General features: G+C 42.3%; 1 protein-coding gene and 1 pseudogene across 1 annotated transcript in view; both read right to left on the bottom strand.

Annotated features, from left to right (window-relative positions):
* The window catches only part of STAB2 (stabilin 2), a 151,477-nt gene extending 131,507 nt beyond the window's left edge, over positions 1-19,970 (bottom strand). Inside the window, exons 1-3 of the mRNA XM_022600016.3 lie at positions 19,492-19,970; positions 15,433-15,566; positions 12,840-12,955 (exon numbers count right to left, since the gene is read on the bottom strand). Of these exons, the coding sequence (XP_022455724.2) occupies positions 12,840-12,955; positions 15,433-15,566; positions 19,492-19,569 (328 nt within the window). The 5' untranslated portion in view covers positions 19,570-19,970. The remainder of the gene's footprint in view (positions 1-12,839; positions 12,956-15,432; positions 15,567-19,491) is intronic.
* Positions 19,971-22,585: 2,615 nt separating this feature from the next.
* On the bottom strand, positions 22,586-23,767 carry LOC111187864 (non-selective voltage-gated ion channel VDAC3-like; annotated as a pseudogene).
* Between the last annotated feature and the right edge of the window lie 299 nt (positions 23,768-24,066).

Below are 24,066 nucleotides of genomic sequence, written 5' to 3'. Positions count from 1 at the left end.
TGTTGCTCTCTCTTGACCCCCGTGCCTCTCCCTAGGGCTAGGTGTTCAAGGTGCTCTCTGGATGACCCCCAGCTTGCCTTCAGGGCTGGCTCAGAAGAGCACAGGGCCTCTGCCACCCCGAGACGCAGTCATCAGTGCCACCTCGCACAAATGCTCTCCCAGGCCTTTTCACTTTTGTAGGCAATGACGCCTGAACCCCAGGCTCCCCACAACACATTCCATCCAATAGTCTCCTCCAGGCCTTGAGCCAACTCCCCTCCCTTCCCTTCTGTCCAGCCCAAGCAGACCACCATGTGCTGTGCCCCAGTGCCCTCCCCTCCACACACTGCCTGTGCCTGTCCGCCCTCAAAGTGGTTCTCCCTGACCCCGTCTCTGAGGCAGATTCAACTTTTCCATCCTCTGGGTGTCCCTTCTACTCGGCTCATCCCTTGTTACCACATACAGAGCGGAAAATGGGGGCAGAGTCATCCACTGTGGATATAACTAGATTCTAGGCTACAGGCTGATTGCAGAGGAATTGGGGAGTTTCCCCTCATCCCAGCCCCCAAGAGTGTGACATTGTATCCAGGAAGCCTGGGCCTCCTTTTTTTCTTAGGGGATGGTTAGCAATCCTTTCTTTTTAAAAATGTAGGCAAGTGTTCCTCTAAGTGTGATCGTGATGGAGTGGTTACAAAGGCAGATTCCGAAGACCCTCTTCTCTCCAGGAACGGTAGCTGTGAAAGTGCACCTCTCAGGGCACAATTTCCCTGAAATCCACCACCCTCTTCATGAAGCCACACTTTCCACTTCCAGCCAGTGACTGAGCACAGCAGGGATACCAGGGCAGGCCCGTTCTCACAAGACAGAGGACCCCTTCTGTTGAGTGACTGTGGCTGATGGAGGACTCCCCACCAGCTTTACCAAATTTTCTTAGAACTACGTGTAGTCTAAGACTTTTCCATCCAGCCTTTCTTGGTTCTCTCTCTTACAAGGGTTAGCGCTCCATCCTTGACTGATGGCTCTCCCCACTTCTCCTGGCTTCTTTCTCATTTTCCCTTGCAGGCACTTCTTTTAATTAATCTCATGCATCTCTAGCCCTACCTCGGCAGGTGCTTTTAGAGGATGTAGGCTAATACACCAGGGCATAGAGAGGCTTTGTGCAAATTGGAAAAAGCCTTCCCTACCCCAACTGCCCTTGTAGATATATCCCCACAGACACTAGACTTGGCAAGCAGATGAAACTAAAATCAAGACGTGGCCCTACCTGAGGGTGGACCAGGCCCACACCAGAGTGCGTGGCTTGGTGAGCCACAAGCGTGGGCTGGATTTCAGTCTAGACTCACCCTGTTGGCCAATAATAACCTGTTGCAACCTGATGCAAAGTCTGGCACTTCACACCCACTGAATGAGGATCTCTGGGTGTAAGACCCAGGAATATGCATTTTAACAGGCTTGACAGTAATTCTACTGCCCAGTGTTGTTTGAGAACTGCCGGGTACGCTGTAGGAATTAATGTGAATGGTCCCCGCCAGGGAGGCTGTGAAGGTGCTGCCTAGGCTGCTGGGAGGTGATGAGCTGATGGGCCTTTGCATGGGGATGGTTGTGTGGTGCCTGGGCTGGGCACCAGGCAGGGCCCTTGGTGCTTCAGCAAGGTTCTGCTGTGAATGAGCTTCGTGAGGAGGGAGTGCCTGGACACTTAAGTGGACCAAGACTTACTTCAGAGGAAAGTGCAGCACCGAGCAGCTGGTGGAAGGCCAGCGTCCTGCCCTCATGGAGCTTACATTCTAGGTTTCAATGAACACCGGGGACACGAGATCAAAAAGATATACTCTGTGACTTCAGGAAGATTACAGTCTAATTCCTTCATTTAGAAATTATTTTTCATCAGGAAATAGCAGGAATGAGGGAGGGGACATCACTACAAATCTTAGAGACATGAAAAGGATAATAAGCGGATATTACAAACAACTTTATGCCAGTAAACTTGATGAAGTAGATGAGGTGAATAAATTTATTGTTCCAAACTACCAAAGATCATTCAAGAGAAAACTGATAATCTGAATATCCTTATATTTATTTAAGAAATTGAATTTGAAGTTAAAATCCTCCCCACAAAGAAAACTTCGTGCCAGATGGCTTCACTGCTGAATACTACCTCACACTTAAGGAAGAAGTTATATCAATTATATAAAAACTAGGAAACTGAAGAAGAGAGAACACTTCCCAGCTCCTTCTATATGGAGAGCATTTTTACTCTGATTCTAAAACCTGACAAATACATTACAAGAAAAGAAAACTACAGACCAACATCCCTAAGGAGCATAGATATAAAATTCTTCAAAAATCTAAAACAATTAAAAATCAAAAAATTCTAAAACAAAATTTTGCCCACTGAATCCAACGATATACAAAACAGATAATACATCATGGTCAGTGCAAAGAGCTAAGAAAAAAGACTCAAAATGGATACAGATTGGAAAGGAAGAAATAAAAACTGTCTTGATTCTCAGACAACATGATTTTCTACACAGAAAATTCAAAAGAATCTCCAAAAATTCATTAGAACTAATACATGAATTTATAAGTTCTCAGGATACAAGGTCAGCATACAAAAATCAATTACATTTCTATAAACTAACAGGGAACAGCTGGTGACTGGAATAAAAATATATAATTAAACGTAATACCAAAGCCATGAAGAGCTTAGGTGGGAATATTACAACAATTGTGCAAAACCTGTAAGCTGAAATCTAGCAAATACTGACAAAAAATAAAAGAAGTCCTAAGTGAATGGGGAAATACTGTGGTTATCGATTAAAAGAGTCAATATTTTATATTGTCCCTAAACTGGTCTATAGATTCACTGTAATTCCAGTTAAAATCCTAGCAGAATTTTGTGGGTAGAAATTGATAAACTGATGCTAAACTTTATATGGAAAAGTAAAAGAATTAGAGTAACCAAGATAATTTTGAAAATGACCAGGTTGGAAGACTTTTACTACTTAATTTCAAGACTTACTGTAAAGCTATAGTAATCAAGACAGTGTGGTAAGGTGAAGGGATAGACATATAGATCAATGGAACAGAATAGAGAGTCCAGAAAGAGACCCACGCATTGATGGTCAATTGATTGTCTACAATGGTCCAAAGGCAATTCAATAGAGAGAGCATAGCTTTTTCAAGAAATGATGCTGGAATTACTGGATATCTATATGTAAAGAAATGAACCTTTATTTAGACCAAGAGTCACATATACAGTTAACTTAAAATGGATGGTACACCTAAACGTAATGCCTAAAACTGTAAAGCTTCTAGAATAAAATATAGAAGAAAGGCTTTGTGACATTAGATTAGGCAAAGATTTCTAGATGTGATACAAAAAGCAACATCTAGAAAAGAAAAATGGAAATATTTGAGCTCACTAAAATTAAGAATGTTTGCTCTTCAAAAGGCACTCTTTAGAGAGTGAAAAGACAAGCCACAGACTTTGAGAAAATATTTACAAATCACATATCAAATAAAGGACTTGAATCTCAAATACTTAAAGAACTCTCAAAACTCAGTTGTAAGAAAACAACCTGAATGATGTATGAATAGCAAATAAGCACATGAACCATGCAAATTAAAATGAGCTGCAATAAAATGCTACCATACACCTATCAGAATGGCTGAAATTAAAAAATAAATCTGATTATACCAAGTACTACCAAGGATACCGAACAACTGGAACTTTCATATGTTGTTGGTAGGAATGAAAAAATGATGCACACACTTTGGAAAACACCTTGGCAGTTCTTATAAAGTTAAAGTACATTCACTATACAATCCAAGACTCCCACTTCTAAGTATTTACTCAAGTGAAATGAAAACGTATGTTCACATTAAAACCTGTACATGAATGTCCATAGCAGCTTTATTCTTGCACCAAATTGGAAACCCAAATGTCTTTCAGCTGGTGAATAGATAAACTGGGTAGAACCACATAATGGTGGACCATGAAACATTGTAAAGGAATGATCTGCTGATACATGTAACAACATGGAGAATCTCAGATGAATTATGCTATGGGAGAGAAGCCAGATTCACAAAGGTCCGTACTGTAGGAGTCTGATTACAGGACACAAAGCCATAATGACAGGCACAGAAAACAGATCAGTATTTCCCAGGGGTTGGGAGTTGGGGGAGGACTTGACCACAAAGGGAATTCTGGGGGATGACCTAACTGTTCTCTATCTTAATTGTGGTGCTTGTTACACAACTGTTGAGGATTGTCAAAGCTCATATAACTGTCCACCAAAAAGCGTGAATTTTATTGTATGTAAATTATGACTTAAGAATAAATGAAAAAAATCCATTAGCAGATTATGTGCTTCAATGATAGATTTGGAAAAGGTGGTCAATGTCCCTATAAATAATTAAACTTTACTTCTATGTAGACCTCAGGGGTGTCCATTTCCGTAGTTTATACTCACTGGAAAGGAAAACACACTAGGACACTAGAATCAGAAACGGCTGTTTTTAAACACGTGGTAAGTTACACAATTTCCTACCTTCAATCTCTAAATCTTTTCATTTGAATACTTTAGTGTGGTTGTAAGAAAATCAATGTACTGGAAGTGTTTCTTCAGGTCCAAATAACCATTTAGCAAACCATTGAGCCAGATGTTCGTCTTAGAAAGACCAGTATGACTTGTTTTTCCTTTCTGTCCTGTCCTTGTTTGTTATTATTATTGTTATTGTTAGCAATCTAGACCCTGGGTGGAATGCCAAGAACATTACACATATTATCTCAGTATATTTAATCTCCACAACTGTGAACTATTAATCTTCACCCTGTGAAGTGGTTATTTTCACCATTTTATGTATGAGGACACTGCGGCATAGATAGGTCACACAGGGCCATTGGGCTCAGAGATAACGATTCCCATTCAGTCCTGTCTGACTTTAAAGGCTTGTAATTGTGCTTCTCTGTATGGATAATTATTTTATATAATTATAAATATATATAATTATATATAAATTATATATTTGTATATATAATTATTTTAAATGGCTCAAGTGTTTTACAAGCCATTCGTTTAATTAATGAATTCAACATTCATTAAGTGCCTAGAATCATCTTCAAAGCTGGCAACGTCTTCTCTGTTTATTCACAAGAAAGTGAGGGTTTAGCTGGGACAGAAAGGGGCCTGCCTGCCTCTCGCTGTGGGCGGGCAGGGGCTGGTGAGGCGGCCTCTGGGCTTTGGGCTTATTTCTCAAGAGATGCCCCAATGCCTCCTTCTCTGAAATGAGCAGCCTGCTCCATTCAGGGCCCATCGGGTGTCTGCCGGTCGTGAATTTGCTGTCTCCTGGGGTTTTCCTCAGCCTTAACATCACATATGCTGCAGGGGATGTGAGGCTTTCTCTGCAGCGTGTTCCTCATTCTGGCCAGGCCTCTCGGCCAGTGGCTTGTGAGTCAGCGGGCTAAAGGGCAAAGTGAATGCTTACTGTTATGGACTGGATATCTATGCCCCCCAAATCCGTATGCTAACGCCCTGACGTCCAGTGTGATGACATTTGGAGGTGAGGCCTTTGGGACGTCATTAGGTTTAAACGAAATCATGAGGGTGGGGACCCTGCGATGGGACTAGAGCTCTTATGAGAGAAAGAGGGAGCAGAGCTCTCTCTCTGCCACTTGAGGAGATTGAGAGAAGGCAACTGTCTACAAGCCAGGAAGAGGGCCCGCAACAGGAACTGGACCTGCTGGCACCTTGACCTTGGACTTCCCAGTCCTCAGAACTATGAGAAATACATGTCTGTTGTTGCGGTATTCTGTTATAGCAGCTCGAGCGGACTAAGCCCCTACTGTCCCCACGTTCCTGAAGGGGTAGGCCTTTGCTTTGACCTGAGGCATCAGGGTGACCCACGGGGTCCACGGAAAGGCAGACAATGGTGCAAAGAAAATTAATAGACCCAAGGGATCATAAGCTACCTTAAAAAATGAGATGCACAGAAATGTCCTTACCAAACTGAGCAGGGAGATAGTTATCAGCTCAATAACAGATGGAGAGGATTTGTTGAGCATTTACTATTTCTAAGCAGTTTGCATAAATGGTCTCCTTCTGACAACAACTGTACGGGAAGCTACCATTCTCGTCCTCCTCCCCAGGTTATAGATAAGGAAACTGAGGCTCAGAGAGGAGAGGAACTTTCCCAAGATCACAGGGTTGGTAACTGTTGGAACTACCATTGTGATCAGGCCTGACTCAAGATCCTGAGTCCTTAACACTAAGCCAGGCTACATAAGATCAGTACCTTAGAATAAAAAACCAATCCAAGACACACCTCCTGAAGTCAAGAGGCCAGCCAGTGATCTGAGAACCACAAAAGACAGAAACGGTAAGTAGCATATTCTGAATGCCTACCATCTGCCAGGCGCATCCTAGGTTCTTTACATGTACGAGTTCACTCAATCCTCAGCACCGCCTTTGGAGGTAGTGCTATCAGCATCACCACCTCCATTTGACACATGAGAAAACCGAGACTGAAAGATTGGTTTACCAGATAAAATATAGGATGCCAGTGAAATTTCAATTGCAGATAAACCATGAATAAATGTTTAGAATAAGCATGTCCCCAATACTGTAGGCATATCTGTTGCTTATCTGCAATTGATTTAACTGGGTATCCTTCAGTGTTATTTGCTAAATCTGGCAACTGGGCAGGGAGGGCAAGTAACTTGCAAGGTCCCAGAAGGAGAATGTGGTGAAGCTGAGAATGGAAGCCGGGCAATCTAACTTCAGGGTCTACAATCTTACTGGAAAACCACACTGCCCCTCAGGGCTAGACTGGAACTAGGGGGAACTCGGGTGTCACGGAATCAACTCCATGCAGTGACAGGCACCCAGCTAATGGAAGCAAGTTTGCCAGGAGCAGGCTCGTGGGGGGAGGGCTGCCTTCCCAGCAGTTGACTTGGCCACACACCCAGGTGTTTGGGCAAGGAGACAGGGACAGGTTGGAGCTGGGGCTCTGCAGTGAGATGGCCCTTGTTTCCTACCCTGCTCTGCACTTAATAGCTGGCTCTCGTTGGGTGAGCTGCAAACCCCCTCAAAGTCCCAGAGTCCTCACCTAGACTCTCAAGTGTGACTGTTTCTCCTCATCTGCTTTTGTGTCCCGCTCCCTCATCAGTCTGTGAGCTCCTTGGGGTTACGGACTGGGCTTGTCATATAGGTGATTATGTGCAGCAAGCAGTAGGGGCTCAAGAAATGCTCGACCTTTATGAGTTGGCCAAGCCTGGAAGGAACTTTGGAAAAAAGATAGCAGGAATGTGAGAGTATGGAGAGTCCTTCATGTGTTGTCCTAAACTGAATGCTTTAACAATTTATGAAAACAACTCGCTCGGTTTTAAAATAAAAAGTTTAAAGTAAAAGTGTACATTTCTTTCCTGCTTCTCAAATCATTTTCTATCACCTCAGGTCCCCATCAGGCAAAAAAAGATGGTAAAAACTGACATTCTCAGCAACCACACTTGAAAGAGCTCTTCCAGAATCTGTTCTAAGGGCACGTTTCTAAGGCCTGGTGGAGGGCTCAAGCGGTTGATAAGGCTGTTTTCAATAATTATCACGTTTCCCTTTGGTCACTGCTACTCTGGGGGTCTCTTGCATCGTGACTTTGCTCACGCAGGAGGCTTACCCCTGACAAGCTGTCAGCAAACCATCAGCTGTTCTGTTCCTTTAAAGGCAGATAATGAACTTCCTGGCCAGGAAGAGGCCAGGGACCTCCCTGTAACTTTATCTCCCAGGAACTCCAGAAGTGGCTACTAGTGTCGTCACCTTTGTTTCAAAGCCTGGTGCACAGTACTAGGCAGAGACTATGTCCTGGTTTTTTAAAAATGGTAAATATTCCATTGATAGCTCTGGATGGAATGGTCTGCCTGGGAAACTGTCGTGAAAATAGGTTCCTCACGTGAACTCAGCATTATTTACACCTCACAGAGTGGTTTCAAATCCATGTAGTCCATTTTCTGCAACCCAGGCAGTGAATGGCAGGGAACATACAAGAGGAAAGAAAAAGAGGTCTGGAAATGCAAATAACATGATGCAAAAAAATAAATGTGCATAATTTGATGACACTGACTTCACAAAGCATCAAGACCATTTTCCTCTGAAATAATCAGACTGCTTTGGCCACAATCAAGTTTCTGTGTAAGCCTCTGCCCACATTCTTTTTCCATTACTCTGAGTTTTTGTACAGATCTGTTACCGTTCACCATGGGATAATAAAGAACTGGGATGTTCAAATTTTAAAAAAGTATTTCCTCTGAAACAGAATATTTGTTGTTCAAATGTGATTTAAGTTTCAAGGTTAAAAATATGTTTCTGTGCTAATAACACACATATGAGACTCCCATATGCAGATCTGACAAAGCTGTAGAAGCTTTAATGAGGGAAAAGCAAGTTAAACCTGAGTAGAAACACCTTCCTTACATCAGGATGACATATTTTTTCCTCAGGTGAGAATTCATGCCTTATTCCTAATTTTAGAAGATAAGTAATTTTTTTCATTGTGCTTCTCTTTGTTTTCTAAGTTTTCAGAATTGATCGTCGAGTTTTCTGGTTTTGAACAAGGTACTATTAAAATAATTTAAAAAGTAACCCAGGGCTTCCCTGGTGGCGCAGTGGTTGAGAGTCCGCCTGCCGATGCAGGGGACACGGGTTCGTGCCCCGGTCTGGGAAGATCCCACATGCCGCGGAGCGGCTGGGCCCGTGAGCCATGGCTGCTGAGCCTGGGCATCCGGAGCCTGTGCTCCGCAGCGGGAGAGGCCACAACAGTGAGAGGCCCGCGTACCGGAAAAAAAAAAAAAAAGTAACCCAGAGGTGTTAAGTGTGAATGTCTTTGTCAATGCATCAGAAAGGAAGTGGATTCTGCCCTTGACTTGGAAAGAAGGCTATTCCAGAGCTTGTGCTTCCTCAAAAAGAAAGATGAGCATACGTCAGCAGCTCCAAAATGGGCTTATCCTTGCAGAAATGTACAGCGATAGCCAAGATCTCACTTGTCATCACCACAAAGTGGGAGAAGTGAAATACATGGCAGAGTAGAGCATTTATCTCTTTCCTGAGCCAAAGGAAGGAAGTCTTTTGAGACATTTAGTATGTTTGGGAGATGAAGATAAAGGGAAGTGCCCTTTTGCCCCAGTGAGAGGACAGCCTTGGTTTTCATGTTTTGCTTCTCTGGCCTCGAGACCTATCACAAGGAAAGACCTGAACATTCAAGGAATCCTGCAGACTCCTTTGACTGTAGGGGTGAGTAATGCACAATTTTTGCATAGCCCAGAGCGATGCATGAAACCCACTGAAGATCCTGAATCCTGTTGGCTGCGCCTATTTTTTCGAGTAACCCACTGTTTAAGAAGGGCTCAGGGAAAGGGAGTCACTTTATTCGCCTTTCATGATCAGAGGTCTGTTTTGATTGTGATTCGCTCATTCATTTATTCATAAAATGTCTACAGAGTGCCTTCTTTATGTTATAGACTCCGCTAAGTACTTTCCTCTATATTGAGGTTTTAAAATCCCTCCTAGAGTTTTGTAGAGTAGGACTTTTTACCCGCATTTGACAGCTCAGGAGACTTGGAGAAGCAGCAAGTCATTCTGTCATTCACTACACTGGATGTGCTCACTTTCATTACTGCATCTTAGACAAAGCCTTTTCTTGTCTACGGTGTGTCTAATTAACTTAAGGTCACATTAGTTTCCATGGGTTAGAAAGAGAAAAGCAAATAAAAAATTCAATTTTATTCTGATGACTATATGAACTGGATGTGACCAAGACCCTATCTGATGCTAAGAAAGTTCGTGAACTCTGGGTTAATCGCTTGATTCTGATGTGACAAATGCTTTGAAACATGAAGTGCCCATGTGCTGGGGTGAAACAGAGCAGAGTGATTAACACAAGGGCCAGGGTATCCTAAACCCCAAAACCTTGACCTTTCCAGGGTAAGGAGCAGAATCCAGACATTGACTGGGAAGGCTGAAGGGACCTACCAATCGAAAGAGAAACTGCAATGCTCAACATCGCTCATCATCAGGGAAATGTAAATCAAAACCACAATGAGATGTCACCTCACACCTGCCAGAACGGTTATCACCAAAAAAACACAGATAACAAATGTTGGCGAGGATGTGGTGAAAAGGAAACCTTCATACACTGTTGGTGGGGATGTAAATTTGTGTAGCCACTGTGGAAAACTGTATGGAGGTTCCTCAAAAAAAATAAAAACAGAACTACCATATGATCCAGCAACTCCACTCCTGGGTATATGTCTGGGAAAAACAAAAACACTAATTCGAAAAAGACATGCACCTCAATATTCATAGCAGCATTATTTACAATTACCAAGATATGAAAGCAATCTAAGTATCCATCAACAGATGACTGCATAAAGAAGATGTGGTATATATATATATATATATATATATATATATATATATATATACACACACACACACACTGGAATATGACTCAGCCATAAAAAAAGAATGAAATTTTGCCATTTGCAACAACATGGATGAACTTGGAGGGTATTATGCTCAGCAAAATAAGTCAGAAAGAGAAAAACAAATACTGCAAGATATCACTTATATGTGGAGTCTAAAAAATACAACAAACTAGTGAATATAAGCAACCTCACAGATATAGAGAATAAACTAGTGGTTACCAGTGGGGGAAAAGAAAGGGGGGAGGGGCAATACTGGGGTAGGAGATTAAGAGGTACAAACTATTAGGTATAAAATAAGTTACAATGATATATTGTACAACACAGGGAACATAGCCAGTATTTTATAACTCTAAGTGGAGTGTAACCTTTAAAGATTGTGAATCACTATATTGTATACCTGTAACATATAATATTGTACAGCAGCTATACCTCAATTTAAAAAAACGGGGGGCTTCCCGGGTGGTGCAGTAGTTAAGAATCCGCCTGCCAGTGCAGGGGACACAGGTTTGAGCCCTGGTCTGGGAAGATCCCACATGCTGCGGAGCAACTAAGCCCATGTGCCACAACTACGGAGCCTGTGCTCTAGAGCCCACGAGCCACAACTACTGAGCCCAAGCGCCACATCTACTGAAGCCCACGCACTCTAGAGCCTGTGTTCCGCAACAAGAGAAGCCACCGCAACGAGAAGTCCGCGCACCACAACGAAGAGTAGCCCCCGCTCGCCGCGACTAGAGAAAGCCCGCGCACAGCAACGAAGACCCAACACAGCCAAAAATAATAAATAAAAATAAATAAATTTATATAAAAATAATAAAAAAATTAAAAAATGGGAAAAAATAAAATACAAAATACAGAAAAAAAGAGAAATTAGAAACACGTTGGGGACTCTACCTCTCTCTCTCTCTCTCTTTTTTTTTTTTTTTTTTTTTAAGACAAGTTCTGCTCCAGGCAGTGGGACAGAGTAGAAAGAGAGCAGGCTTTGGTGCCAGGAAGCCCTGAACTTGAACTTGCTTCACTTACCAGCCCGAAGGAGACAGAGATCATCTTTAAATCAGATTCCTCATAGGAAAAATGGGGATAAAAAAGTCTAACTTAAAGTTTAGCTTTAAGAATTAAATCATTATATAGGCCAACTACTTCTCTATTACCTAATGTCAACAATATGGAGTAAATGGATGCTATTATTCATTTAAGCATTAGTTAAAAAAACAGGAGGAGGGGCTTCCCTGGTGGCGCAGTGGTTGAGAGTCCGCCTGCCGATGCAGGGGACATGAGTTCGTGCCCCGGTCTGGGAGGATCCTGCATGCCGCGGAGCGGCTAGGCCCGTGAGCCATGGCCGCTGAGCCTGCGCGTCCAGAGCCTGTGTTCCGCAACGGGAGAGGCCGCAGCGGTGAGAGGCCCACGTACCACAAAAAAAACAAAAAAAAACAGGAGGAAACATTATGCGTATAATGCGGGCTCAACTATTTAGAAGCCATATGGAAAAAAAAAGACGAAGGAAATAAGCCAAACTACTTACAGTTTTCTATGTGCGACAGAATACAGGTCACTATTTTTTCTTTCTTTAAACCTTTCTAAACTTTACAAGCTGTGTACAATTTGCTTATGTTATTTTAACAAGAAAAACAAAGCAAAAGAGAAGTAATCTCTCCCTTTAAGTATTTAGATCCTTAAGGAGATGTTTTCATTACATCTTAGAAGATGGAAAACAAATGGTAAATTCATGATTAAAACGCCTGATTTTTACTATCACTCCTGCCCCAAAAGGGATCTCATGTAATTTGCATGTCATATCAGGGACTTAGTCACTACTTGAGTGTTAACATCTTTAATCAGGATAGAAGTTCAATTTCAGCTGACAAATGCAATGTTTGACCAGAGGAGTCTAACTATACCATTGACTCAGGTTTGGTTAGTGGTTTTTCTTACAATGGAACCTGACCATTACAGAGTTTGATATGGCATCCTAAGACAAAGTTTTAGAAGAGTTAATGATTATCTTGGTTGCTAAACAATAACTACAGTCTTTGTGGTATTATAATCAAATATCTTTTTAAAGAAAATTGTATTGAGGTTATAATAGCCCAGCAGTCTTACTTCCTCTCTATGGTCAATCATCTTTTTTATAGAAATGGATATCCTTTCAATTGTCCCCTTTTCTGACTTGTAAAGGAATTGTCTTAAGGAGAGATCTCTAAATGGAGGAAAGCAGATATCGATATAAAAGCTGACAGGGCTAGAAAGATTTTCTACATATAAATGGAGATGGAAATTTCTAGAAAAAGATGCTAACATTCTCTTTTATCAGGCTTCCTTCCTCTTGATTTTCTGTAAAATGAGACATTGAGAACCAAATACCACCAAAGGAAAGTGTTGTGACACTTACCCATGCAGTCTGGGCCCCAGTGGCCTGGACAGCAATGAGGCCGGAGATAGTCCTTCCTACAGATATGGCGGCATCCAGGGAGAGACAGCGAGTATGTTCTGACCTCAAAGGTGTACCTTGGAGGGTAAAGAGAGGACATTAACCCATAATTAGGGCAACGCAGTGAACTCTGGGCAGTGAGATTTCCATAGATTTTTATTTAGGTCTTTATACTTGCCTGTATTTTAAAATATGTAGATTGAGCACATTTTGCTTCCTAGGTAAAATAAAGCATGATCATGATTCATCTTTAATTGTAAGAAACATGAAAAAATCAGGGAAGGATGAAAATAAGGGTGAAATATCTAAAATGTTAGAAGTGAAGTTAGTAGATGAAAGAAACGATGCTAGGTTCTAGGCACATGCTAGAGGTGGGCTTCAGACTTGTCACTGAGTGTCCTAGCAGCCAATGCAAGAAGGGAAAGATCAAGAGTTTTGTGATGCACAGTACCTGGGGATCTAAAATAAACTGATCATTCAGGATTTGCACATTTTTTGCATATACCATAGATAGAAAATTTCTGTGAGAGGTGTTGTAATGTAGTGAGCAAAATTTGCCACGGTTTTCTTGATATAATCATGAGTTCCTTAGGACAGTTTTTGTACCACCAGCTGAGGAACAGTTCTGGAATAGCTAGTCTACAGAGGTTAAGTGCTTGTCTATTTACAGGGATCTCTGTATGGATGACTTATTCTAGGACTTGACTTCAGTGTATCTAAAGCCATGAATATCATTTCTTACTATTGGGTTGTTAAGAATAGTGTGACGGTGAGTTCAAGGTTGTACTCCTAAACCAGTCCCTGAAATGTAGCTGATTCACCAAAAAGCTACTGGCTTTATGGGCAGTTGAGTTGGAGATAGAGTTGATGATTTCTTTGAAAGATTGAGCATATTGGCAGGGACATCTCTTTACAAAGAAGGGGACAGGGGGAGCCCAAAAGAGAACCAAAATGTCCCCTCAAGAACCAGTCTTGGCATAGAAAACAAACTTATGGTTACCAAAGGGGAAAGTGGGAGGGGAGAGGATAAATTAGGAGTTTGGGATTAACAGGTACACACTACTATATATAAAATAGATAAATAATAAGGACCTACTGTATAGCACAGGGAACCATATTCAGTATCTTGTAATAAACTATAAGGGAAAAGAATATGAAAAAGAATATATATGTATATTTATAATTGAATCACTTTGCTGTACACCTGAAACTAACACAACATTGGAATTCAACTACAATTTTAAAAATTTATATAAAAACACCAGTCTTGGGTTTGTTTCAGCATAGCTGAATGACAGATCAAAGTTCTCAATTCTAAAACAGACAGCCTGAATGCAATAATCTTATCTGCTGTGTGTGTGGGAAGTGGGGGGAAGGTGGGGTGGGATACATAACCAAATACGCACTTTGGCCATGAAAATAAAAAATCAGTATAAAGAGTTCTCAGTAAAGTCCCCATATAATTTTAACCTTGAACCCCAAAGCTTTCTGATATACTTCCTCAGGGAATCTGGTTACAAATGTGTGCCCACTTTGGTAGTAACTAAGTGGTTAACTGCTGTATATGCTTGCTAATTCCAGGCCAGGTAATGTTGGGAAACTCCTATTAAAAATGGTGACTTGGGGTTTTAGGATATAGTACAGTCGCATTAAGCAAACGTGAATTTAAAACAGTGTGATCTAACAGTGTTAATGGTTTCATTTTATACAAAATTCTTCTAATTCTTCACCCCTGAATTAAAAACAAACTCATTGAGTACTGTCTAATTTTTGAATTAGTAGACTGAGTAAATTAAAATTTGTGTTTGCATTTGAGCTGCATGGCTGCATCCATGAGCTGGCGGGCAGAACTGCTTGTCATCCTTTGCAAGGATTAACCTTGAATTATGAGAGTTTTGAATCATAAGAGGGCTTCAAAAATGCTACACTCACATACAATGCAAGAAAGCTGTAATTCCTTTGTCTCCCTTCTTTGGGTTCTAATTAGTATCAGGGTGCATAGCTACTTTGTAAGATGACTATCAGACCCAAGGCTTTTAACATGTTCTGACTAGAACCTTTTCTAAAGGAAACAAACCCCAGATTTTCAAAATAAAGAAGGGCAAGATGAAGGCAGAATATTTTGGTGCAATTTTGTATGAAAACATGAATTGTAATATATTTTTTAGACTCAAGGTCATAGTTGTAAGTTACTGAAGTTTGGGTTCAATGTAACCTTAGAGTAAGAGAAAATCATGGAAATGCTTCGTAGTTTTTTTTTTTTTTTTCCCCGGTACGTGGGCCTCTCACTGTTGTGGCCTCTCCCATTGCAGAGCACAGGGTCCGGACGCGCAGGCTCAGTGGTCATGGCTCACGGGCCCAGCCGCTCCGGGGCATGTGGGATCTTCCCGGACCGCGGCACGAACCCGTATCCCCTACATCGGCAGGCGGACTCTCAACCACTGCCCCACCAGGGAAGCCTGCTTCATAGTTTTTGAATTGGGAGGTTTCAATTTGGATTCACAATCCTTTGTGTTCCAAGACTCCAGCACACATATTTTCTCATAATGAGTACCTGCAATCTCGGATCCCTACGGTGCCATTGGTAACCTTGGCGTAACCATCTGGACATTTCATTCCAAAGTTGAGTGAGCAGGATCGGCACTCAGTCCTAATTGTAAGGAGAGACTTCTTATCACATCTTTTTGCCTGTGAAAACATTAAAAAAAAATATCAAGTCCCATTAGCCGAGCCCGGGTTGGCCAATCTTCTCCACCAGCTTCATGTAAATGAAACGACAGGGATGGCAATGAGGTTGATTGGTAATGACTGGTGGGTCTTTCCATCTTATCTGCAAGGAGTGTTGGAATCAACAAGCAATGTCTACCACGGCTGCGGGCAAGGGAAGGTGCTGCTTATACCACCCATTTGCCATAACTGATCTCAAGTCTGGAGTCTAGCAAAGTAGAGCAATGTCACTATTTACACGTATCCAAATGCGAAACCGGAAGCATACGGCAGGGTACACTTTTCAAATGGGCAATTGTAAGCAGGTTATTCAAGATCAATTGATCACAGATCAATAGGTCTCAAGAATATTCTTTCAGCATTGATTCCATAGGAATAGTCTAGTTTGGGTGCTAAATGCTGTGAAGCACACAGTTCCTGCTCCAAAGATGTTTGCAATCTTTTGATGATAATCCAGCTAGAACGTGGGCTCCGTAAGAGCAGAGATTTTTTCCTGTCTTGTTCTCTGCTGTACCTTAAGCACCTAGAGCAGTGTGTACCACATAGTAGTGCTTAGTAAATATCTGACTTTTTTAAAATAGATCTTTATTGGAGTTAATTGCTTCACAATACTGTGTTAGTTTCTGTTGTACAACAAAGTGAGTCAGCCACATGCATGCATATGTCCCCACATCCCCTCCCTCTTGTGTCTCCCTCCCGCCCTCCCTATCCCACCCCTCTAGGTCATCGCAAAGCACGGAGCTGATCTCCCTGTGCTATGCGGCTGCTTCCCACTAGCTAACTACTTTACATTCGGTAGTGTATATATGTTGATGCTACTCTCACTTCGCCCCACTTTCCCCCTCCCACCCCGTGTCCTCAAGTCCATTCTCTATGTCTACAACTTTAATTCCTGCCCTGCAGCTAGGTTCATCAGTGCCCATTTTTTTTTTTTTAGATTCCATATATATGCATTAGCATGTCGTATTTGTTTTTCTTTCTTACTTACTTCACCCTGTATGACAGACTCTAGGTCCACCCACCTCATTACAAATAGCTCAATTTCGTTTCTTTTTAGGGCTGAGTAATATTCCATTGTATATATGTGCCACATCTTCTTGGTCCATTCATCTGTCAATGGACATTTGAATGAATGACTTGTGGGAAATCACAGACACACTAGAAATAATCACTTGGCAACATCAGGTGGCAGAGAATTCACTGTTAAAATGAATGACACAGATACACTTTGGCCTCGTCTTCAGGATCCCTTGTGCGCAATCCTGTTGCTGATCCTTCATGGATATAATCCTCTTTCTCACGTTTCCTTCATCTCCCCATTAAGCTTAAGAAGCAGCAGCTTTGTACGATGAAGAGACACTGAACTTGAGGCTCAGAAGACCTAAGTTTAGAATCAACCTTTGTATCTTGCTAAGCATACAGTCTTGAATGAATTCCTTACTTTTTGCCATCATCTGTAAAGGGGGGATATTAATAACCACCCTGCAGGTTATTGAGACCTGAGTGATATAACACGCGCAAATCACCTAGTCCAGTATCTAGAATATCATAGGCCATAAATGCTTGTTCCTGTGACATTTCTGTTCTTACCTGTGTTTGGCTTGTTGCCTCTCCTCATCAGAGTGTTCTTTCCCCTCCCCTTGGCTATCCACACCTCAACACCCTGTGTAACACCACGTCCACAAAACCACACTCATTTCTCCTTTTCTCGATTTCTCCCTATGGCTGGACAGTGAAGCACATTCTGTTGTCTTTCTCTCCACTTAAAAATCCCTTGCTGGAGAGGACCACTTCTCCTATTTCTTTGTCATCCCACAGCTTATCCCCTGGGCCCAGCATTAGGTTACGGGTGGTGGGAAAATAACTACTTCTAAGTTCATTGAAATATGTAAAGGCTGCCTAAGAAGAAAGCTTACATTTACAGGGCAATATATGGTTATGCACACTTCCAAAGGCATCATCTTATTTGATCTTGACCACCCTAAAGACAAGTAGGGGAGGTATCATCATTCTCATTTTAGTGGGGAGAAAACTGAGGTGGGGTTAGGTCCAGTGACTTGCCCAAGGTCACACTGTCAGTTAGTGGCCTTATGATTCCTTGATCAGTCATTGCTCTTCCCCATACTGTACAGTGGTATATAGAAAACAAAATCTGTTTTTACTGGCAGCTTTCATTTGGTGATCATTATGAACCAAAACAGCACTAGAATGTTCTTTGTGAAATAATAAAAGCCACTCTTAGATATTGTTTGAATTAATCCCCTTTAATGGTTAGGGCATATCTACACTTCTTTTAAGCAGGATTTTCTTTACATTAGGGTTTCCCATTTGGATAAGTTTATGGGGTGACAGTACTTTCTCTTTTCTTAGTAAGCCAGAATACTCTCTCTTCAAGGAACCCCTTGATCTTCAAATTGTCCTTTTCCAATGGAAAGGCTCATTCTCTCTCTCATACAGTCCCGTCTAAAAAGTAAACTCAGCTTTAAAATCAATCAAGGCCTGGCTTGTGTACTAAAGCAAGTACTCAACAATGATGATGATGGTGGTGATGTGCATGATAATTACTGCTGTCTGTGGAGCAATGATGGGGAGAAACTGAGGCTTAGAGGGACCAAGTAACACGCTCAGGGTTCAACAGCTAGTAAGCCATGGAGCAGTGACTGGTCCTCAAATAGCTGTTAAACAAAGAAAGGCCCCAGTTCAAACTTGCCCCTATCTAACCTCATAGCTGGAGCACTTAACCCTTATGCCATCTTCCAATGTTTCAGTGAAAAACCTTATCAGAGTATAGCCAACTGGAGTAAAATTGGTGTTGATAAAAATGTGTCTGGCACAAAACAGATTCACAGACATAGGGAACAGAAATGTGGTTGCCAAGGGGGTGGGGGGATAGGGGAGGGATGGATTGGGAGCTTGGGATTGGCAGATGCAAACTATTCTATAGAGAATGGATAAATCACAAGGTCCTACTGTATGGCACAGAGACCTATACTCAGTATCTTGTGATAAACCATAATGGAAAGGAATATGAAAAAAGAGTGTATATATATGTAAAACTAATTGCCTGGCACAGATGCAGAATCATGTTTATGTTTTATTATTAATAGAGCAGAAATCCTATCTCGTGAAATACATTTTAAATAAATCACTCAGATTGCCTCTCACATACCTCCGCTTTATTTATTTTTAGTTTTGTCTGTGCAGCATGCAGGATCTTAGTTCCCCACCCAGGGATTGAACCCATGCCCCCTGCTGTGGAAGGATGGAGTCCTAACCACTGGACTGCCAGGAGAGTCCCTCACATACCCTCCTTTAGCCTGGACTTGCTGCAGAACTGGTATTGAACCTGCTATAGGATGACAACTCACGTGAGCCTGCTGGGCAGGCAGGAGTGCTGGTGTCATTCACAAGGACTAGCCATTCGACTGCCCTGGGTACTTCTGCTCAACTCGTGGTAGGTAGATGGATGGATTCCTGGCACATTTGGTGACACTGTGTTTCTCAATCAGTTATCACCCAACCTGGAATTCCCCAGAGCTCCTCTCTACTCAGCTCTCTACAGCCATTGTTATTTTCTACATTCAGAACGATGCAATGGGAGGTATTCATTAAAGCAAACCGACAAAAAGGATAGCAAAATCCACAATGGATAGAGGGATGTTGGCACTTAAATCAGAGATCCCAACAATGGCGTTTTAACGCACGAATAGAACTGGGTTAGCACCCTTTCAGACAGATCCCCATTAGAATCCTATTCTCCACAAGCTTTCTATTTTGTGAAGTCCAGATAGTACCATTTACCTAGGACAATGTAGGAAAGCAAAAAAGTTTATGTACACAATCGTGAATGTAAACACATTTTAAAAAAACGCAAGTTTCATCTTACCTGCTCTGCAGTGTCAGGCAGGGAACAGAGATTTTGTGCCGCCAATCCAAGGAAAAGAAATATTAAAATTTGTAGCATGGTGAGGAAATATTTGCTTCTTCTCCACGTCAGGCACCTGCCAGGACTATTTAGCTACATTAACTTAGTCTGATGAACGCCCAGTGAATTCTTTCTCATTTCAGTGTTTGCTTTTAAATCTCTTCCTCTCCTTTTCCTGGATTGAAACAGATGATCTGTGAGAACTCCCTCTAGACAGGAAAAATGGCCAATCTAGGGGTCGTGGTGAAATCGGCCACTCTCAACTGTATACACGTCTGGCTCAATGACAGGATATCCTCAAGGCGCTGAGGCAGAGACATGGTCCGGAATTTTTGTGCCTTATGAAACTCCCAAGAAAAAGCTCCTGCCTCCTACTGCCCTGCCCATCCGCCTCTGGGTCCTGCCTACTTCTGGCCCCAGGCCCTGCCAACATTTACGCAGCCACACCATGGAAAACTGCAGGCCTCTCCCCCTGAATGCAAAGGTCTGAGCTTGCCATCAGGCAGTTTAAGCAGGGATGCCCATAAATGGGCACAGTTCCAGGCATGGAGGGGATGTTGCAGAAGGCTGGGTCCTTGACTTGGACGAGGATGGTGGCAAACTCTACCACAAAGAAATGTCTCTGCAGATGCCATTGGTTGGGTTTTTGACCCATCCTCTCCCCTATTCCAGGTCACTTCAGTAGCAAATAACTGAGTCTACAGATCTCATCTTACCCTTTGAGGCCCGGATCTGAGTCTACAGATCTCATCTTACCCTTTGAGGCCCGGATCTAATGGCATCTCTTCCAGGAAGGCTTCCTGGCCTGCTCCTCCAATATCATCTTGGAGACCTTCCCAGCATTTTGTGCATCATTCTACGAAAGCCCAGTCATATCCATCATAATTCTCTGGTCTATGTGTCCGTCTCCTGTGCCCAGTTGTGAATTCCTTGCAGAGAGGGGCTAGCCTTCATCTTCTGTGTCCCCAGCAGCTTAGAGCAGAGACCTGCATTTGAAAGTAAGAAAAATAACAAGAGCCAACATTTGTTGAAAACTTACTATGTGCTTCTCACTATGTTAGACTTCTCCAAGGATTAACCTATTTAATCCTCATAATTCTTGGTGAAATAGGATTGTTCTCCCCATTTTATAGATGTGGCAACTGAGGCAGAGGGGTTAGGCAACAACTTTTCCAAGGTCACACAGCTAGTAGGTGAGGATCCAGTTTTCAAACTGGGTGACTCTAGATCCAGTATTGTTAACCACTACCCTCTACTGCTTAAAACAATAGCTAATGAATAAATAGCAGGTGGTGCTCCGGTCCCATTGACATGATAGAAAACTGTCAGGCCGAGTAACACAAAGGATAACGTCTGTGCTAATCAACAAGACAGGCTTATGAGGGTACATCTCATGACACTGGGTTGATTGGGAGACTGGCAGCAAGAGACTATTTTTGGTTAAATAATCCTTACGCTGCAAAATCTTTCTCTCTGGATTTTTGAAATAACATTACATTATATTGATCAATAATCCAAGAAAATTCTGGTATAGATAAGCCCTTCAGAGGCTAACCCAGAGGTCTGAATGAGAAGATGCCAGATGAGGAAGTCCTTACAATCCCTTGGTTCGGTGGATTTCAACCTCATTTAGAATTTTGGAGAAGTTTAATTTTTTTTTTTTTCCCAATGTCTACCCTACTCCAGAACAATCAAGTCAGTACGTCTGGGGGTGGGGCACAGAAATCTTATTTTTCAAAGCTTCCCAGGTGATTCCACTTGCATGGATGACTGCTGCTTAAGAAAAACATTTTATTGTGTGAAGTCAATGAGATTGAGGTTAATCTGTTATAGCAGCTGTGTTACCTTAACCAATATGTGAAGGAAAATAATTGGAAGCTTTTTTCTGATTGTTTTCTCTCTGAAGAACATGGATAAGTGTCTGGGTCTTGGAATGGGTTAGATTCCTGGAGGGGGGAGAATGAACCATACCTGCATTTCCTAAATAGTTGTGGAAGATGCTGCAGGGGTGCTGGGGAAGAATTCTACAATTTGGAAAACCCTGCCTCTGCCGTCCCTTTCTTAGGAATTGACCATGCTCATTAGCTCATTAAAGGTTCTGAGACATCCCTCAGTAAAACATAAGGTAACAAAACCAAACAAAAACAGTTCAACTTTGCTTAAAGCAGTATTTTCCAGAACTTTTAGACCAAGAGATTTAGACCAAGATTTTAGACCAAGAGTTTTCTCTTTGCAAACTAACCTTAGCACCTCCAGATCTATGTTCTATTGCTCTTGCCTAGGGAAATACTATCCTAGATTTTAGCAGGTTGAATGTTCCATTTTTAAATTACGAGGATGTAGAAGTTAGCTTGCCAGTGGCCATGGGGATTCCACAGTTCAGGACCCGTTCATAGACTTTATCTATTAGTTGCACTAGAAACATTTCTAAATCCGTGGATTTGTTTAGAAATTGAATAGTTTTATTTCTGTGAGGCTCATTCGATTGCTACGAACAGAGGTTCTTCAGGTTATTTCAAATCCCTACCACTGCCTCCCTGCAATGAACAAGTGCTTAAAATGGTGCCTAGCACATAGTGGTGCTCAACCATTCTTAATATTATTATTAGAATATGCTAATGTCATAGACAACAGCTACACAAATCTACACCCTTAGCCCAGTGTAGCTGTGAGGCAGCTCTGGGTTTCCTCTGTCCCGGGTTGACGCAGTTCTGCTGATCTGTGTGTCCCTCACGGGGTGGGATGTCATTTTCTCTACTGTGGTCCATACTCCTTTCTGCTGATTGTTATAGTTTGTCTCTTAACCATTCAAAGTTGTTTTCAGACAAGGATTTTTTTTTTTTTCCAAATGTGTTGGGTTTATTTTACTCTGATGCAAAACCAAAGATTCCACTGTCGCACAGAGACCAATATATTACAAGGTCATGAAAAAGTGGTGCAGGACGTGTGGACAACTGGAGGGTCAGGTCATCTCCTTTGTAACATGACACTACACCGTCGCTGAGCAACACATTGAAAATAACACTGCGGGACTGAACTGAAATGTGGCACGAACATGACAACTTCCGGGTATGCCTTCAAGCACCTCCCTTAGGATGGACTCGATATCTGGGCTTCAGTGTGGGGAGGATTACAGTTCTTTGGAAGAATAAAAAGTTCACACTTTTGAAACTTCACAGAAGAATTTTAAGGCCAAAACATAGTGGGTTCATTTCTCTCCACCTCCAGGGACAAAGCTGATGCTTTATTCAAAACCACATTAAGCTTCTAGTTCAAATCCCAGCCCGACCTTGTGTCCTCCTGCACTGAAGTTCTTTCCATGGATGAGAGCTGACAGGGTCAGTTTCACTCCTGGTTGAAGGGCCTGAGTACAACCCAGTCCAATCAGGCTGGCATTATTTACTTTAGCAGATAGAGAAGTTCTACAATCCAGCTTGTACTTAACAGCGATGCCGAAACGTGTGTTGTTCCTGCCTGCTGTCCACGCGAGGTTTATTGATGTTTCAATCTTCTTGTTCACCTTCTGGTAGATCCACCCTCCAAATTCAATGCCATCGTTCATGTGAGTATGCAGCTGGTAGTCTGCGGCCCTGTAACCCAGGGTGAAATTATTCTGTGACAGTTTCAATTTGGCTGTGTCTAAACTCATCTGATAGCCAGCAAGCCAACCTTCAAAGGCCAACACAGCCCAGCCATAGATGGTTTGTCCAGAAAAATCTATACCAACATTATTGCCAAGACTGAAACAATCCTGTTTATAGGAGGCCTTCAGTTTCCCACTCTTCTTTCCTGTGTTTGGGACAAATATGGTATCGAGAGTCAGTTTCAACCCTTGAGTTGAACTTATGCCTTGAGTTGAATGAACTCGATTTGAGTTTCAATTTATTCTCCAAAGAGATTGCTGTCCCCAAAGTATTGTCTGTGTTCTACTTTTGGGTGAAGGTCAGCCCGTAGCCACAAATCTTGTATTTGGTTTCTAGGTTGCCTAATGCTTTCCCTGTAACAGTGTAAGCATGACCAGAAGTAGAAAATTCCACTCCACTACATAATTTGGTTCTCAGATCTATTTTGACCATGCTAAACCCATATCCTTTGCTGAAGACATCCTTGGCAGACTTTCCTAGGTCACAGTAAGACGGCGTGTTACACGTATCTCTGACGGGATGGCCCGTCCGCTCCGCCAGGGCACCGCTGAAGCCAGACAAGGATTTTAAATCAACAATACTACACAGGTAGTTTGTTCTCTCCAATATCCCCTATTACGCTGCACTTAAGACCTGGGAATGGCTTTCCCCGCCCAGGGCTGCCCTCCTGCTCTCTCATTGCTTCCTCCTTATGTCCCCCCCGACTAGTACCCACCTCCTTTGCCCCCGCGATCTGTTCTCAGCGGTGACAACGTGAGAGGTGAGAGTTTCCTCTTGGGTGAGAGGATTAATTTCCTGATTGGAATGTGGAGGCTTTTCCCATACTGGAAAAGGCAAGAGAGGGGCTGGGACACTTCCTGGGTAATACTGTTGTGCATCCCCTATGGCTATA

This window comes from Delphinapterus leucas, chromosome 11, assembly GCF_059928025.1.
Source record: "Delphinapterus leucas isolate spDelLeu-1000000601 "Yukka" chromosome 11, BTC_Dleu_Yukka2, whole genome shotgun sequence".
In the NCBI taxonomy this organism is placed as follows: Eukaryota; Metazoa; Chordata; class Mammalia; order Artiodactyla; family Monodontidae; genus Delphinapterus; species Delphinapterus leucas.
This window is presented reverse-complemented; position numbering and strand designations above follow the sequence as displayed.